Below are 14,291 nucleotides of genomic sequence, written 5' to 3'. Positions count from 1 at the left end.
AGCTTTCCAAAAATGTTAAATGCATTCCCTTTAAAGATCTTATAACCTGAAAGCATTTCTGTATAATATGCGCATAATATTCGCGTAGAAATCGGGCAAATTATTTGTTCCTATGAAGTTTGCTGCTGGGCGCCCAACTTATTGCAATTGCTACAAATTTTTACATAAATTTGCGCTATGACAAGCCCAAGTCCTCAGGCCACAGTTCCGGCTCCCTCGCCAGTTCATCCTCACCAGACCAGCGTATTATGCAGGCCGTTAGCATTTTTTCGACACCTCCACGTTCGCGTTTTATGAGTTTTAGCATTTGACTGCTTTTGAAACGCCTTCTCTTCTCTCGCCGTTGCCACCTTTTGAGCAATTTTTAAGCCGGAAATCCACTTTCAATTGTTTGGGGCGCTGCCTTGGGCGTCCTGTAGGTTTACATATTGCGCATTTCAGCGTCAGGGGAAGCTTCCCCAGCTTCGTTCGGCGCTGTCTGTTAGAGTGTAAACATTTTCACAGTAGGTGTAAATAAAATCTTGTAAGACGACGCAGCTACCGCTGTCGGGCGTGCTTAGCTTGGTTGGCTTTAAGCGGAAGTCGGTAAAATTCTTATTACGATGGGGTTTGGTTTGATTGTTTGACTTTCTTTTCGAAGAATTCTGTTTACTTGGGTTATTGTCAACAAATTACGCAAACAGTTACAATAATCGTCGAGCCAGACAAGAATTGTTCGCTTTATATTCGTTTCAAGATTCTTGACCAAGTAAACACTAATGTCCCACACACGCAATTAACATTTTCATGACAAGCTTCAGTGCATAACTTAAATATACAAAACCACATACGCATCGAATAGAATATTGTACTCATTTTTATGAGGTTACTGTGTGGATGGATGGAGTGTTTTCTGCCCGCTCTTGAATAATTGAAGCCAAAATTACACCAATGCATAAACTTCGAATAGAAAATTAATGCCAACAACAACTCAATTACTTTTAATAAATGAACCAAACTTTCGTTTTAAATGAAACAAATGCTGTGCAGGTAATTTACAGTGGAATAAAAATAAAAAGGTGACTGCTCAAATGCAGTCACATCGACATAGCAGAGCAAGGTTTCGATCCTCGGACCTCTGGGTTATGGGCCCAGCACGCTTCCACTGCGCCACTCTGCTGCTTGGAAATCTGGTGGGTAAAAGCGTATCTCAATGCAAATAAAGAAATGCGTAGGTTTCTTGGGTTCGAATCTCACTCAAATAAAGGTTTTTAATAGTTTCTTAAAAATATTATTTTTTACTTTTTCATTTTTTTTAATGGAGTAAGATTGTAATAATAATAATAATAATATTAATAGCTAATAATATAAATATATCGTAAATTTCAGCTGCTGAGCTTGTTCCGTCGATTCCTATCGCGGTATTAACCGGCCACTATTTTTGCAAGGCCCGCTCAATTATAAATAACCCTATTCTTTTTCAAAAAGAACCGCTTATTTTAAATTTTAGAAATTTAAAAAAAAAATCTCGTCACGCTGAAAACGGCAAAGGCATCAACAATGCTTTGAACTGTCTCACCACCCCGTACTTTACAGTTTACGTTGCATACTTTTAAAAGCGTCCATTTATAATTACAATTCATAAATCTTAGTAAATTATTTGAATCATAATCCGAAAAGTATGTTAAGCAATTTAATATACAAAAAATGCTCTCGTATACCTCGCGTATGTATATTATGATTAAAATTTTCTTTAGTCGCAAATATTATATTTGGGATTGACATGCGCCTTAAGGTCAATATCATTTAGACGTACCTGCTATTTGTCGAAAACTATAGTCTTACATTAAAAATTGCTTTGGTTTTCCAGTTCACTTGTACATAGATGATATTCGCAAATCTTCGGATAAGGATGGCAGCTTTAGTTTTTCTGTTAGCATTGATTTTGGTAATAAAAATTTGAATGTCGCGGTTGCCCTTAATAATTTTCGGACAGTGAAAAAAAAAATCGGTCAACTAACCGAATTTCGTATATAGCAGAGCAAGGTTTCGATCCTCGGACCTCTGGGTTATGGGCCCAGCACGCTTCCACTGCGCCACTCTGCTTACGTTTAGCCGCTTGCCAAATTGCTAACATCAGCTAGAAGAAAAAAAACGTATAGTCTAACGTTAGATATCCAATCATTCTTTATTGTTGTTTATTAGAATTTTTATAAGATTGTTATTATATATAACAATAATAAAAAAAAATAAATTCTTGAAACAAAAAATATATTTGATTTTCGGAATACTATATTAAATAGCCAAAAAAAAAAAGTAAGAATAGAGAATGTTGCAAATAATAAATGTGTCTACGTAGGTAACCCGAATATAATTCTTTATCCTTGTTACAGGGAACTTTCGTTTTTATTCCACTGTCCGTACAAAATCGGGCCACAAGACACCAGAGTTATCTCATGGAGCCTTGCTGCAGCTCATGTCCGAACATGTCTGACCGCCGCTGTCGATTGTAGCGTATGCATTTTCAGAGGGCAGGAGCGTCGGCCATGTGTGGTGTCTATTTAATTACAATTGTCGCCGCAATCCGTGTCCATGTCCAGGGACAGAATCGGTGCAATTAACGCGCACGGCAACTGGGGACCGACTGGCGGGCAGTTGGGAGTTTCTCGCCATGCGCGGACTTTATCGATGGACGGCCCATTTTGTGCGATTATTTTAAGCTCAATTATTGTTAAATATTTTACAAAATGCGGATACTTATATTTACGCGTCCCCGAATGGCGCTGGCGCTCTACAAATTGGCCGGGCTCGGACTGGTGTCATGTTCATGTTCTGGTTTCGGGGTTGTCCTAATGAGATTGCAATTATTTGGCCATAAATTTTTATTATTTGGGCTTTAAAGTTCATGTACTCTCATTGTACATATTATGCAGCAGACAATTGTGTTTTTTTTTTAATCCACAAAAATGCGTTTACCGTTTGCAATGACATGATTTAATTTGAAAATATTTTATAAATTATTGGACCATAACGCTGAGTGGACAAAATAATTATATAGTTAATTTATGGTCATGAGTCAAAGTAGGCGCTGATCTAATTACGCGTATGTTTTTGGCACCACATTTAAAAATGGATTTCTAGCGACAATAGTTTTGGGATTAACAAGTTAATGACAGCTGCCTTAATAGCTGTCTCAACTATATCTATTTTGAGAGACGCGAAGTTGGTTGGTTTGATTGTTGCTGATTATCTATTCTTAAATATCGTATCAGTAATATCAATAATTGAGTCGATCTAGCTATGCCTATCTGTCAGAACCAGAGCTAGAGACTTGACATTTTGAACGTAGGTAGGTCTCTCTAATCTGATCTAATGGGGCATTGCTTCCCTTTAGACTGATGTGTCAAAAAAACTATCCGGACACGTTGTCAGAAACAAACAGCTCGCAAAGCGGCTTTAGCAAATATTGAGCAACATTCGCTGCGAATATTGAAATCATTTTAACTCTTCCTGTCTGCCTATCCTACTTCAGTATCATGGAAATCATTTGCAGTACGCAGAGTATTTCAGATCATTCACACTGTTCGTAACCAACATTTTCAAAGCTGCTTTAAGTTATCGCTGGCATAGCTCTATCTCTTAAATTTAAGAGCATGTTATATATTGGGATATATGTTTCCTTCGGGAGCTATATGATTAAGTATTACAAATTGACTTCAATAATAAAGCTCCTTCCTTACTGTTTTTAAATATATGTTCATCATCATATGTCTACTAGGGTATTTAACCTTCGGCGTGCTAAATATGGTTTTCGGTTCTTGGTTTTCTTTGGTTTTTCTTCGCTTACTATTTTCTACTGTCTGGAATTACGTATCTCGTTGTTGACTTTTGTGCAACTGCAGTTTGGAGCTTCGCTTGTTACTGGCATCTCCAAATTTATTGCAATCACGCACAGGAATTGTCACTTTGGCAAGCTGCACAATACTCTGCTCAGAGAGCAAAAAGACTTAACAACATGATAGAACAAGTAAGGGTTAGATATTAATATTAAGAATGCTTTTACTTAATGGGAACTAAGTAGTTAGGGCTAATAGAAAAGGAACTTTTTGGGAATGTATATAAAGTTTATATTATAGTAGTGGTTCTTACTAGACTTTGTACAGGCTAGGTGTTTTTCCTTAAAACTCTGGACTTTTCCACCCAAAATCTGACTGTAGTAATTAATACAACAATTGATTACAAATTGTACGCAAATTTATCTCCGTGCGTGTGGACTTAAAAAAGTGTATTTATTAATTTATATTGTAGAGTTTTGAAAATGACTTTGATGGCGATCGGTCAGGACCAACCCTTTCAATATACAATATACATTCAATCTGTGGAAAAGTTAGCAAACGTTTCGCGAGTTAAATTTTTACTTATTGCTTGACATTTGTAATGGCGGCCACTGCGTCAAATGCTTTAAATGCGGTTCTGGTAAATTAAAAACAACAACAATAGTTACGGTAACAACATCAGCAGCCGCTGCTGCATTCACAAATTATTGGCAGACTTCAAAAAGGCAATGCGCAAAAAAGGGCAATGCGCAACAAAAAAATGCCACTAACGAAAGGGCCCGACTGCCTGATACCCATATATTCAAACACATACGTGTATATAATTATTGTAAAATTTAAATTTCTTTCTTATTTTTATATTACTCATAAAAAAGCCGCTCGTGATCTCTGTTCGCGATAATTTCTTTGCTCTGTAAAGTATTAAGTATACAGATATATATAAATTGAACGGGGAAATAAAAATATATATAATTATAATTTATGTATATTTATAATATTATAATTTTGACGATTTTAACATTTGCGTTTCCATTGATTTTTTGCTTACATAATCTAACAAATCGACTCGTTTATAGAACAAGAATTTGCTTTGCTAGGCTATTATTGTTGATCTGAAATACATATTGCGCGTACATATGCAAATACATATGGCTTTTGGGTACAGGGTATAAAATATATGCATTTATTTGGGGTTTGGGTGTGTTTGCGGCAATTAATTTAAACACGCGGGTTTAGCTTTGCACTGTTTGCGGTTAACCTTGCCGACCCCTAACTTCCTTCCATCTGTAGTTGGTTTTCCATGTTTATGGCTCAATTTTCTGAACTGCAGTTGTAATAGCTTTTCCTACGATTTTTAAAATGGTTGCAAATTATAGCTCCAGAACAATTATTGGTTCAACCGACAGATTCTCTTTCCACTATCGTGATAGTGGGTTTGGGGTTTTCTTACTTCACAAATGGCATCCGTTTGAAAAACTGAAGGGAAAGGCATCTAGATAATATTTTATATTTAATTATTTTTATTTATAGTTCAAGTTAAATTTAAATTAGTTAATATCTATACTGTTGTCACAGATGTATGTTGTTCAAATATTGAAAATAGGTATTGAAAACTTTCAAAAATTTAACTATTATGATTCTGGCATTCCAATTTCACTAACTACAAGTTATCCCATTCGCGAAGTGTTCCGCACCGTCGCATTGAGCTGGCAACATGTGGGCGAGTCAAGTATTGTCGCTGGACATCAAGATCTGGGTGACAGGTTGGAGAGAGGAAACAGTTACTCAGCTTGTTCTCCAACTCTTCCTGGGCCACAGCATGTGCACAGTTCCTAGCGATTTTGTAGAGGTGCTCGTACTTTTGCTGCATGTTAAGTAAATTCGATTTGCCGGGGCCTTCGTAGAATTCCTTGGGCGTGAACTTAGTAAAGTCGATAAGTCCCAGTAAATCGGCAATAAAGTCCGTGCTAATTTTACTCTCCCCTTCGGACAAAGCACTGACATTCGTGGGGTTGATTGCTGATGTTGGTATTTCTTCATCTGTATCAGCTTCAGTGGTGATTGAATCTGTGTTAGACTGGTCCAGATCATGAAATTTAATATACATTTCAATCAAATTAAAACGCTCTGCCTCACTGAGTCTGCCCTCGACCACCTGAATGTATAGCTTGAACACGTCTGTGCCGAACTGGTAGATGGCCGAGTGGTTTAGCACCCTCTTTGCATGAGTTTTCAGGTCACGGGACACCTGCTCGATCAATGGCGAGCTATTGAGCGTGTGTGCGCACTGAAAGAGACGCAGCAGCTCATCTGTGTCGTACATGTCCTTGCGGTACAGTAGCTGGCGCACGCAGTCCTCTTTGATGGACTCTACCAGATACTTGTTGCCAAACTCTGACAGTTTCACAAGTGTATCAAAGTCGTAAACCTGAAGTTTTTCAACATCGTAGCTGTACACGTATTCGCGGAACTTCTCAAACACTTTCGGGTCAACATCGGTTAGCTTCACCTCCCCGCTAGTGGACTCATTGTAGCTGCCAAAGAGCATGCGATCAAATACCTCAGAGGCGCAGCTCAATATTAATTTGTGGCAGGGATACACTTTGCTGCCTGTCGATGTTTCTATAATAAACTTGCAGTCTGTGTGACGATGGGAACGCAAAATCTCGCTTAGAGAATCACGCAGCCTGCCATTGGTTAAAAGAAATTAGAAGCTGCTCTAGAGCTGCGCGTCTTCTTAAATACTTACCAGGAATTCATTTCTGTTCTGTTATTTTCCAATTTGTCTAGAGCCAAAATTCTTGTTACTTGTACAAATATCACATTTAAAATAATCTGTTCGCCTACACACAGCAGCCATCACAAAGTTTTTATGTACATTTGCTTGCTTTGTTTGTTTTCCTATGAATATTTAAGACTCTGCTTCTATTTTTGTATTGTTTGATTTTCCATCTTTAATCTCCGCGATTTCAGAAAATGTTATATTGTGTTTGATTTTAACAAAATCAAATCATTCGAATGGCTAGAAATGTGAATGTAAATAAGAGGTACTTGACTTGAACCAATTGTTGGTGTGGTCTGGCCTATTTAAAGCAAACTTAGATTAATAAAATAATTAAGGCGTTGTAGTTTAAATACATTGCCGGACATCTTCTTAGATATATATTTTGTCTGCCCACTTTTCGAGGTGCAAAAATCGTAATTTATGAAAAGAAAATATAAACAACCAAATTGTGCAACCAAATTTTACAATTAGAAAAATCAATTTTTCGTTTTGTCAACACATCTAGAGAAGAATAGACGAACAGGGAAATATCGTGTGAAAGCCCTCAGGAATCATCTTAAATAGTTTTATTTCGCTAGCCAAATCCAATAAATAACACACAAACTCTCAAAATTCAGAACAATATTCACTTTGGCCTTGGCTTTGCTTTCCCATAGAGTTGCTCTGGCGTGGGTATGTCGCTGACAAAGTAATTTGCTGGTATGAAGTGAAATATCTTCTTCAAAACATCTAGCAGAATATCCTCGATGGTCTGTGTGATTACGGTGTAAAGAGCATCGGCCAGCATGCGCCAGTTATCGTTGAAGAATTTGTTGGTGCTGTCCTCTGGAAAGGGATGAGCTTGAGGCTGGGGATGCTGGAGGACAGCTTAGTTACTTACCTAATTGCTTGTTGCCGTTAAAAAGATTGGAGAAATACGATTTTAGGCCATCAATTTTGAAGTCCACGCGACAGTTGGTCACATTGTAAAATGTGAAGTCGCCTTTCGTGTATAGTCGCGTCTTTGTGTGCATGGTGACTGTCATGTTTTCTGTGAGGCGACAGAACGGCTTGACCACTTGACTTCTGGCACGTATTGAGAAGCAAGCTTACCTGCATCCAAAAACACCTGACCACGCCCATTCAGCGGAATGAGCAATATGCGCCCTAATAAACTATAGTCACCTTGGAGCTTCATGACCGGCAACGTAAACGTTGTCTTCCAGCTGTAATCCTTTTTGAAAACTCTGTCAAACAGAACACATGTAACTTGATTGGCATCTGTCCAATATGCTTTAAACAAGTCGTCGATCTTACTTACATGCTTTCTAGCACCTTGGTGTGTCCAAATCCAATAATCTTTACATTGGCCAGCTCGACTTTTAGATTGATCGCATTGCTGTTGCCTTGTGATATTCTGATGCGATTCAAATAGAATGGATCAAAGCTTTTGATGCTTGTCAGTCCCGGAATGCCTTTTAAATGCAGTGGGTGTGGTTAGTCAAATTCGAATACAGCCAGGGGCGTATGCGACTCACCGTCGTTTAGTTTGTCGAAGAGCTGTTGTATGCTTTGCGTGGAACAGTTGATGAAATTCTTATCGGCTATTTTACATTCTTTAATGTAATCTGCTGCGGTTCGATTAAAATTGGTTTTTGAGTTCAGTTTTTTTGAATTTCAAAATAAAAAGACACACATAAATGCAGAGAAACAAATCCGGTTTAGTGGTGCAATATTTGGCATAAACCATTAAGTGGGTTAGTTACATTGCGTGCCGGCTAGGCCAGTATTTGATTTCAATGGTCATTGGGAATTTTTGAATTGAATTAACAGTGAAATCTACTTTTAGTAAATGCACTTCGGACCTTAACCAACTAAAATTAACTTTTAAAATAAGTATTTGAATGTTCAATGTCTGTACTTGAGCATTTATCAGACACAAGGCCGACGGCTTACAATTCACTTGACACTTACGCGGCTCAGTCAAATAAGGATCTTCGCCTCGAACGACGCGAGTAACCCATGCAAGAAGCACAACGCACCCTAGGAGCTCTCTCATCTTAGACAATACCACGATCTCAATAATGTGCAGCTCAGTTTTCCAAGCAGTTGACACGACTAGCTTCAGCAAGCAGTGATTGAAAACTAAATAAAACGCGCGGAAAACATTTTACAAATTTCAAATATTGCACCTCACTTTCGTTGCAGCGCCGCTTGAGGAAAACTTGATTTGAGCGGCTTGCAAATTTCGCAACGTCTTCGCCGTCAGCTCCGGCATCGACGTCGTGCATGCCACACAGTCGAACAGCTGGTCAGTTAGTGGGCCACTGAGCTCACAAGAGAGAACAGATGCAGTTGGCGCTACAATTTCGTCATAGATTTTCTAGTCGGTTTTCTTGTTTTTAGTGGGGAAATAATTCGATGCCAATAAAATTCGCAAGTGTACGCAGGGTGTTGACACTCGGTAGCCGTTCGGATTGCGACATCAGTAACAAGCACAATTAATTCTGTTTTTGATTTTGACACCGAACCGTTGCTCTCTACAATTCAAATTCCCATTTTGGGCTTGAACTTGATGCACTAACAAATCTTGGAGTAGATTATATACCAATCTAAACCTATTATCTATAGTTATCCACTGCCAATTAAATAAATTACAAGTAACACAAGAAGGAACATTGATCTTGGCTCCAAAGATTAAAGACCTCTGCAAACATACTCAATATTTTGGTCAATGCTGATATCAAGCGAAAAATAATATATTGGCTGACTTTAACTATGATGATGATTTGCATTTTTGACATATTAGAATTGTTAAACTCAAATTGGATGAGTTTGGTTAAAATATCTTAAGAGCCTAACGCTTTTATTAGATCTATATGCTTGAGTAGTTCGATATTAATTGGAATTTGCTCATAACAGAAAATGTCGTCGTTAAGACATCTTGAACAATTCAAATACCAGCTTTAATCGCACGTTTTAGGATTGATAAACTGAAGCTAATTGAACAACTATAACTTCTGTAAAATAACTTATTTTTGCGAAACAAAAGCTAATGATCTAGATAGTCTTAAAATTGGAATATCTGTTAACATACCATATACAGACGGACGAAGGGCCATATTTAAATTTGCAGTTTAACAGGTTTATGTATTGAAATTATAATAAATATTTGTAACTTGCTCATTAAATTTTAAGTCTTTATGATAATTTTTGGCCAAAGCTCTGTTTTGTAAAACGGGTTTCCTCTTCATTCATTAAATACAATAAAATATATAAAATAAATAATTTTGTGGTCAAAGTGCTGCAGAAAAGTTAGCTACATGAGTTTAAGGCAAAAGGCACTATAAAAATCCTTCTTGTTTTCCGGTAGGCGCATTAGTGTCCTTCAAGTGGCGTCTTAGTGCATACGCCAAGAAAACTGACCAGAAGCACAGGGCGCACCAAAACAAACGACGCCAACTTTGTCAGACATTGTGCAATGTACAGAAAAAGGAGTTTCATGTATGCTCAGCCATATATCAGGATAGATGTCATACCCACCAGACATCACCTAATCAGTAGCAACTTCACTTGTGGGAGTAAAAAGAGTCATTTTTCGACCACGTTATTTATTATTTTCTTTTTTTTTTTACAGTAAGTCTTGCCAGACCCAGTTGTTTAGACTTTCCCGTGTCCAAGTATTCGTGGTATAGGTCCTTCGTCGTGACCGTCTAAAGTTCTGTGCACTCGGGTAAAGCAAAATTTTGGTATCTCTTATCGTCGGTAGCAACGCCGTTACTTATGTACTTTTTAAATGGATATATGCTGCCGCCCACATTTGTCCTGCTTAAGTATTTCTTGTTGCGCTTGGCTGCTAAGCGTATTTTTCAATTACTCCAATGTAAAAACATTTATCGTGAGTGCAATTACGAAAATTAAATAATTTGCTAGAGTGAATTGCAAGGGACTCTATGATTTCATTTGCGAAAAAAGAGGAAATACTTTTTTTTGATAAAAATAAATCATATGAGTTGCAATATTAAAAATATTTATTAATTGAATTGCTTTTTATGCTCGGTACTCCTTAACAGGGCATAACACGGTTATCTATTTATATTTATTCAGTTAAAAAGCGAATGCTGTCGAGTAGAGATGGGCGCGAGTCACGTTGTCTATCATGATGTGCACGATTCTCAAAAAAAAAAAAAAAAAAAAAAAAACGAAAAAACGAAGTCAGAATGCGATTTCTCATTTAATTTTAACTATGTTATAATCATACAAGAGTATATACTTCAAATGACAGATCTCTGGTTCTTAAAGGCTTAGAGTTCCATATGCAGACAGTTGGCTAGACAGCTGGAATGACTTGACTGTTGTCGGCATCAATAAGAATATATATACTTTATGGGGTCAAAAATGCGCTCTTCTGACTGCAATGTATACCCCTCTTACATATTTTTAAAGTGGCTCAGGCTCGAAAGGCATCAGCAATTGGAGAAGTAAACCTTAACATCTTAACCAGAAACTGAGTAGGGTGAATTTCTTTTTCTACCTTAAACCATTGCAAGCCCTGCAGTTCACAGAGACTTTTTTAGGTAAGCCCACTAAAAGTTGGCCAATTTTGCTAATCTTAATAATAATTTGGCAACACTGAGCAGGGTGACCCAAAACATTATAAAGTTCTAAAACAATGAGAACAGCATTAAAAATAATTATCTTGGGACTCAAATCACAATAACAACCCTTTGTCCAAATACCTTTTTTGAGACACCCTCAGCAGATCTCGGAATTGCTGGGCACACACAAGACTATTAAAAAATATGCGCATGTTAATTTAAATAAAGTGTGGAAACAAACAGAAACTAACGAAAGGATAGGAAAAGCGCAACCGGTCAGGATCCCAGGGTGTAGTCAAGCGGATTGTACAGGAAGAGGGACAGAGACAAAAAGGGATAGGGTAAGGGCTCGGTCCAGGGACAGGGACAGGGACAGAACCAGAGCAAATATTAATCCACAAAAAGGAATTGTCACAAATTGTGTGCTAGCCCAGGTGGCGTCTTCTGCCCGCTGGGCAAACAACAGTTGCAGTAGACCAAAAAGGACAAAAAGACTTTTCTTTTGTGGTCGTGTGCGTGTATGTGTGTGTGTGTGTGAGGGGCTGTAAAATGGTGATGAGGGGGCAGCTCTAACCTTGACAGCGCTGATTGTTTCAAATCGCAAGTTTGGCTTACCTTTTTGGGAATTAATTTGGCAAATAAACGCTGACAAAACGCAGGCAACTGGACAAGGACAAAAGCTGTATTCTGGCCAATGCAAGGCCAACTAATAGGATTTTGATGATAGTTGCTCGGTTTGCCATCTACTCGACCCTCGGGCGTTGCAGCCTTCGCCATAATCAATTTTTGGCCAGGTTTTTTGTGTTGGCCGGTTCTGTTGCTTGCTTGCTGCCCTCTCATATGATTGTACCCTGTGACCCATGAAATGAGTTTTGCCATGTGTGTGTTTGTGTCCGAGTGGTGCGCGGGGGTAAATGAAATGGCCAAATGAAATTACCAACACATTCAGTGGAGAAAGAGATGGCGCTGAGCCGCAAAGCCAAAACCAAAGCCAAAAGCTGCACAGCATTTCGTATTCATAGCATTCTCTTACTCACACTGCTTACAACCCCTCTTCTCTCTCTCTCTCTCTCTCTTCCACCTCTTTCTCTCTTCTTATCTCGTTCTGCCCTTATCTCTCAATGCGGTTTTTGTATGTGGCGGCATTATAATTAATTTCAGTGGCCCAAATATGTAAATTTGATTACGAGCAAAAACAAAAATAAATTCACAAAAATATAACGCATACGCAGCGTATTCACAATTTCTATATACCGGCTTCTAAGCCGCTTAAATTGACCGGTTTCGAAAGACGGACAATGGACCGGCTGCCTCATGTGACCACGTCCATGTCGCAGTTCATCAACTGCCAACTTTGGCTGCCTGCCTTGTTACGAGAACAAAACTTTTGTTTTCCATTGCAATTTTTTTTAGTGACTTTTTTGAATTCAACTTTAAATGAATTCCATAACAGTTTTTGATGGCGCGCTTGCCAACCGCTGTTGGAAGCCAACTTTGCGTGGATTAGCCGTAGCGGAAAAAGTTGCCCCACTGCAGTGACTGCTGCAGTTCACCATTGCATACTTTTGGGGATGTTATAATTAGCGGCTGCGTTCCCCGCGAGTTGAAGATCCTAATTAATGGCCGACCAATTGGGCTCTAAAAAGATTTAAATAATATAGTGCGGACAATGTTGTTACTCAAAAAAAGTTCCTACTATTGCTCGATATTTTTTAATAATTGCATACTGACATATAATTTCTTAATTTTATAAGCTAAATATGCGGTGCTCAAATGGGAATTGCTTCTTAAATTTTCGATCTCCCCGTCAGAGCGCAGACAATGATGGCCCTGAAGCGCATCAGAAATATATTGGTAATATTTAGTAAAACAAAGTTGTTGTATTATAATGTACTTAAAGACAGAAAGATACTGTTCTGTTCTTGTTCTGAATTATCCGTACTGGACTCAAATAAATGTTTGCATATTTTAGACATGTTTTGCAGTCTATAAAGTTTCTTACCACAAATATAAAAAAGACCTATCCGACTATTGAAGTTTACTTCACGAGGAAGCCAAGTAAATTTGAGCAGGCAACCAGAGTAGACACAACAAAAACAATAATAACTACAGCAACAAAGTCCATGCAAAGAAAACCTATTAGTTGTGTGTTATATGAAACCGTCAAGCTAAAGCAGCTAAAACTATAAATTTCAATAGGACGAACTAAGCAAAGTTTGGTATAAACAGCAAAACCTGCTTAAGTTGCCGTCAGCAACATATATAAGGATGGCAGTACTAAGACCTGAGCCATTCGAGCTGCATATTTGCACACAAACAAACCAAAGTCATCAACGCTTCTTGGCTGCTGGCAAAAGTGTGACTCGGTGGCTCGGTGGCTCTGTGGGCTATCATCATTTTGAAAACCTTGGTAAATAATTTGAAAAATCAACAGAGAAATTCAAACGACGTGTCTCGTCGCCCGTCTGCCCAAGGACAACGATTTGTGCCAAATAGTAGACTGCAAATTGCGTCAAAGTTGATGTTGCGCCCATTCTTCTACTACTCCTTGTTGTGTTTAGCCTTGAATATTTGACGCTAAAGTCAGATTTGGAAAACATACTTTTGCCATTTTCGAAAATCACACTTGAATTCGTTCGCCGTTGGTATTGTTATTGTTGTCCTTACATTCGCCTTTTTAGTTGTTTGTGTATTTTGTTGCTACTTGAGCAGTGAAGTAGATGAAAGGCTTTTGGTATTGCCAGTGCGTAGAGCTGAGTGTGGGCAAGGTTCAGGGTTCAGGGTCGAGGGAGTGGTAGCGGGAAACCGCTTGCTTGATGTTTATTTATCGCAGCGTGTGCGGCTTTTTTACTCTAAGCCCGTGTAGCTTCCCAGCTGAAGTATGTTTGTCAATTGAAATGCTAGACAAAGTATCTATAGACCCACACGATGATGATGTTGATGCCTGTGCACAGATAGATACAGGGCATAGACACAGACGACTGTATCGAGAGCTTGGCTGCACTTAAAGGATGTTGTGTTTTGTGGCTTTAAAATGACGCATTGCGCTTTTGAACACGGGCCTCTTTTCTTTTTTTATTTGAGTCTTTTCAGCGAAAGTTTCGAACAAATTGC

General features: G+C 38.3%; 2 protein-coding genes and 2 non-coding genes across 4 annotated transcripts in view; all 4 read right to left on the bottom strand.

The window, feature by feature from the left end:
* Window positions 1-1,087: 1,087 nt before the first annotated feature.
* On the bottom strand, window positions 1,088-1,159 carry Trnam-cau. Its single transcript has one exon. It is a non-coding gene; the product is annotated as a tRNA-Met (tRNA).
* An 854-nt stretch (window positions 1,160-2,013) lies between these two features.
* Trnam-cau lies at window positions 2,014-2,085 on the bottom strand. Its single transcript has one exon. It is a non-coding gene; the product is annotated as a tRNA-Met (tRNA).
* A 3,258-nt stretch (window positions 2,086-5,343) lies between these two features.
* On the bottom strand, window positions 5,344-6,666 carry LOC115770447. Its single transcript, XM_030715723.1, has 2 exons — window positions 6,565-6,666; window positions 5,344-6,502 (listed from the first exon to the last, which is right to left on the bottom strand). The coding sequence occupies exons 1-2, from the start codon at window positions 6,573-6,575 to the stop codon at window positions 5,476-5,478; spliced, it is 1,038 nt and encodes a 345-aa protein (XP_030571583.1). The 5' UTR covers window positions 6,576-6,666; the 3' UTR covers window positions 5,344-5,475.
* A 559-nt stretch (window positions 6,667-7,225) lies between these two features.
* The window catches only part of LOC115770324 (circadian clock-controlled protein), a 31,392-nt gene continuing 24,326 nt past the window's right edge, over window positions 7,226-14,291 (bottom strand). Inside the window, exons 2-7 of the mRNA XM_030715561.1 lie at window positions 8,554-8,724; window positions 8,118-8,210; window positions 7,901-8,054; window positions 7,693-7,826; window positions 7,481-7,630; window positions 7,226-7,425 (exon numbers count right to left, since the gene is read on the bottom strand). Of these exons, the coding sequence (XP_030571421.1) occupies window positions 7,226-7,425; window positions 7,481-7,630; window positions 7,693-7,826; window positions 7,901-8,054; window positions 8,118-8,210; window positions 8,554-8,724 (902 nt within the window). The remainder of the gene's footprint in view (window positions 7,426-7,480; window positions 7,631-7,692; window positions 7,827-7,900; window positions 8,055-8,117; window positions 8,211-8,553; window positions 8,725-14,291) is intronic.

Source organism: Drosophila novamexicana, unplaced genomic scaffold (genome assembly GCF_003285875.2).
Source record: "Drosophila novamexicana strain 15010-1031.04,08,12 unplaced genomic scaffold, DnovRS2.1 tig00004555-arrow-pilon, whole genome shotgun sequence".
In the NCBI taxonomy this organism is placed as follows: domain Eukaryota; kingdom Metazoa; phylum Arthropoda; class Insecta; order Diptera; family Drosophilidae; genus Drosophila; species Drosophila novamexicana.
Note: the sequence above shows the minus strand (reverse complement) of the source record. Positions and strands in the feature narration are given on the sequence as shown.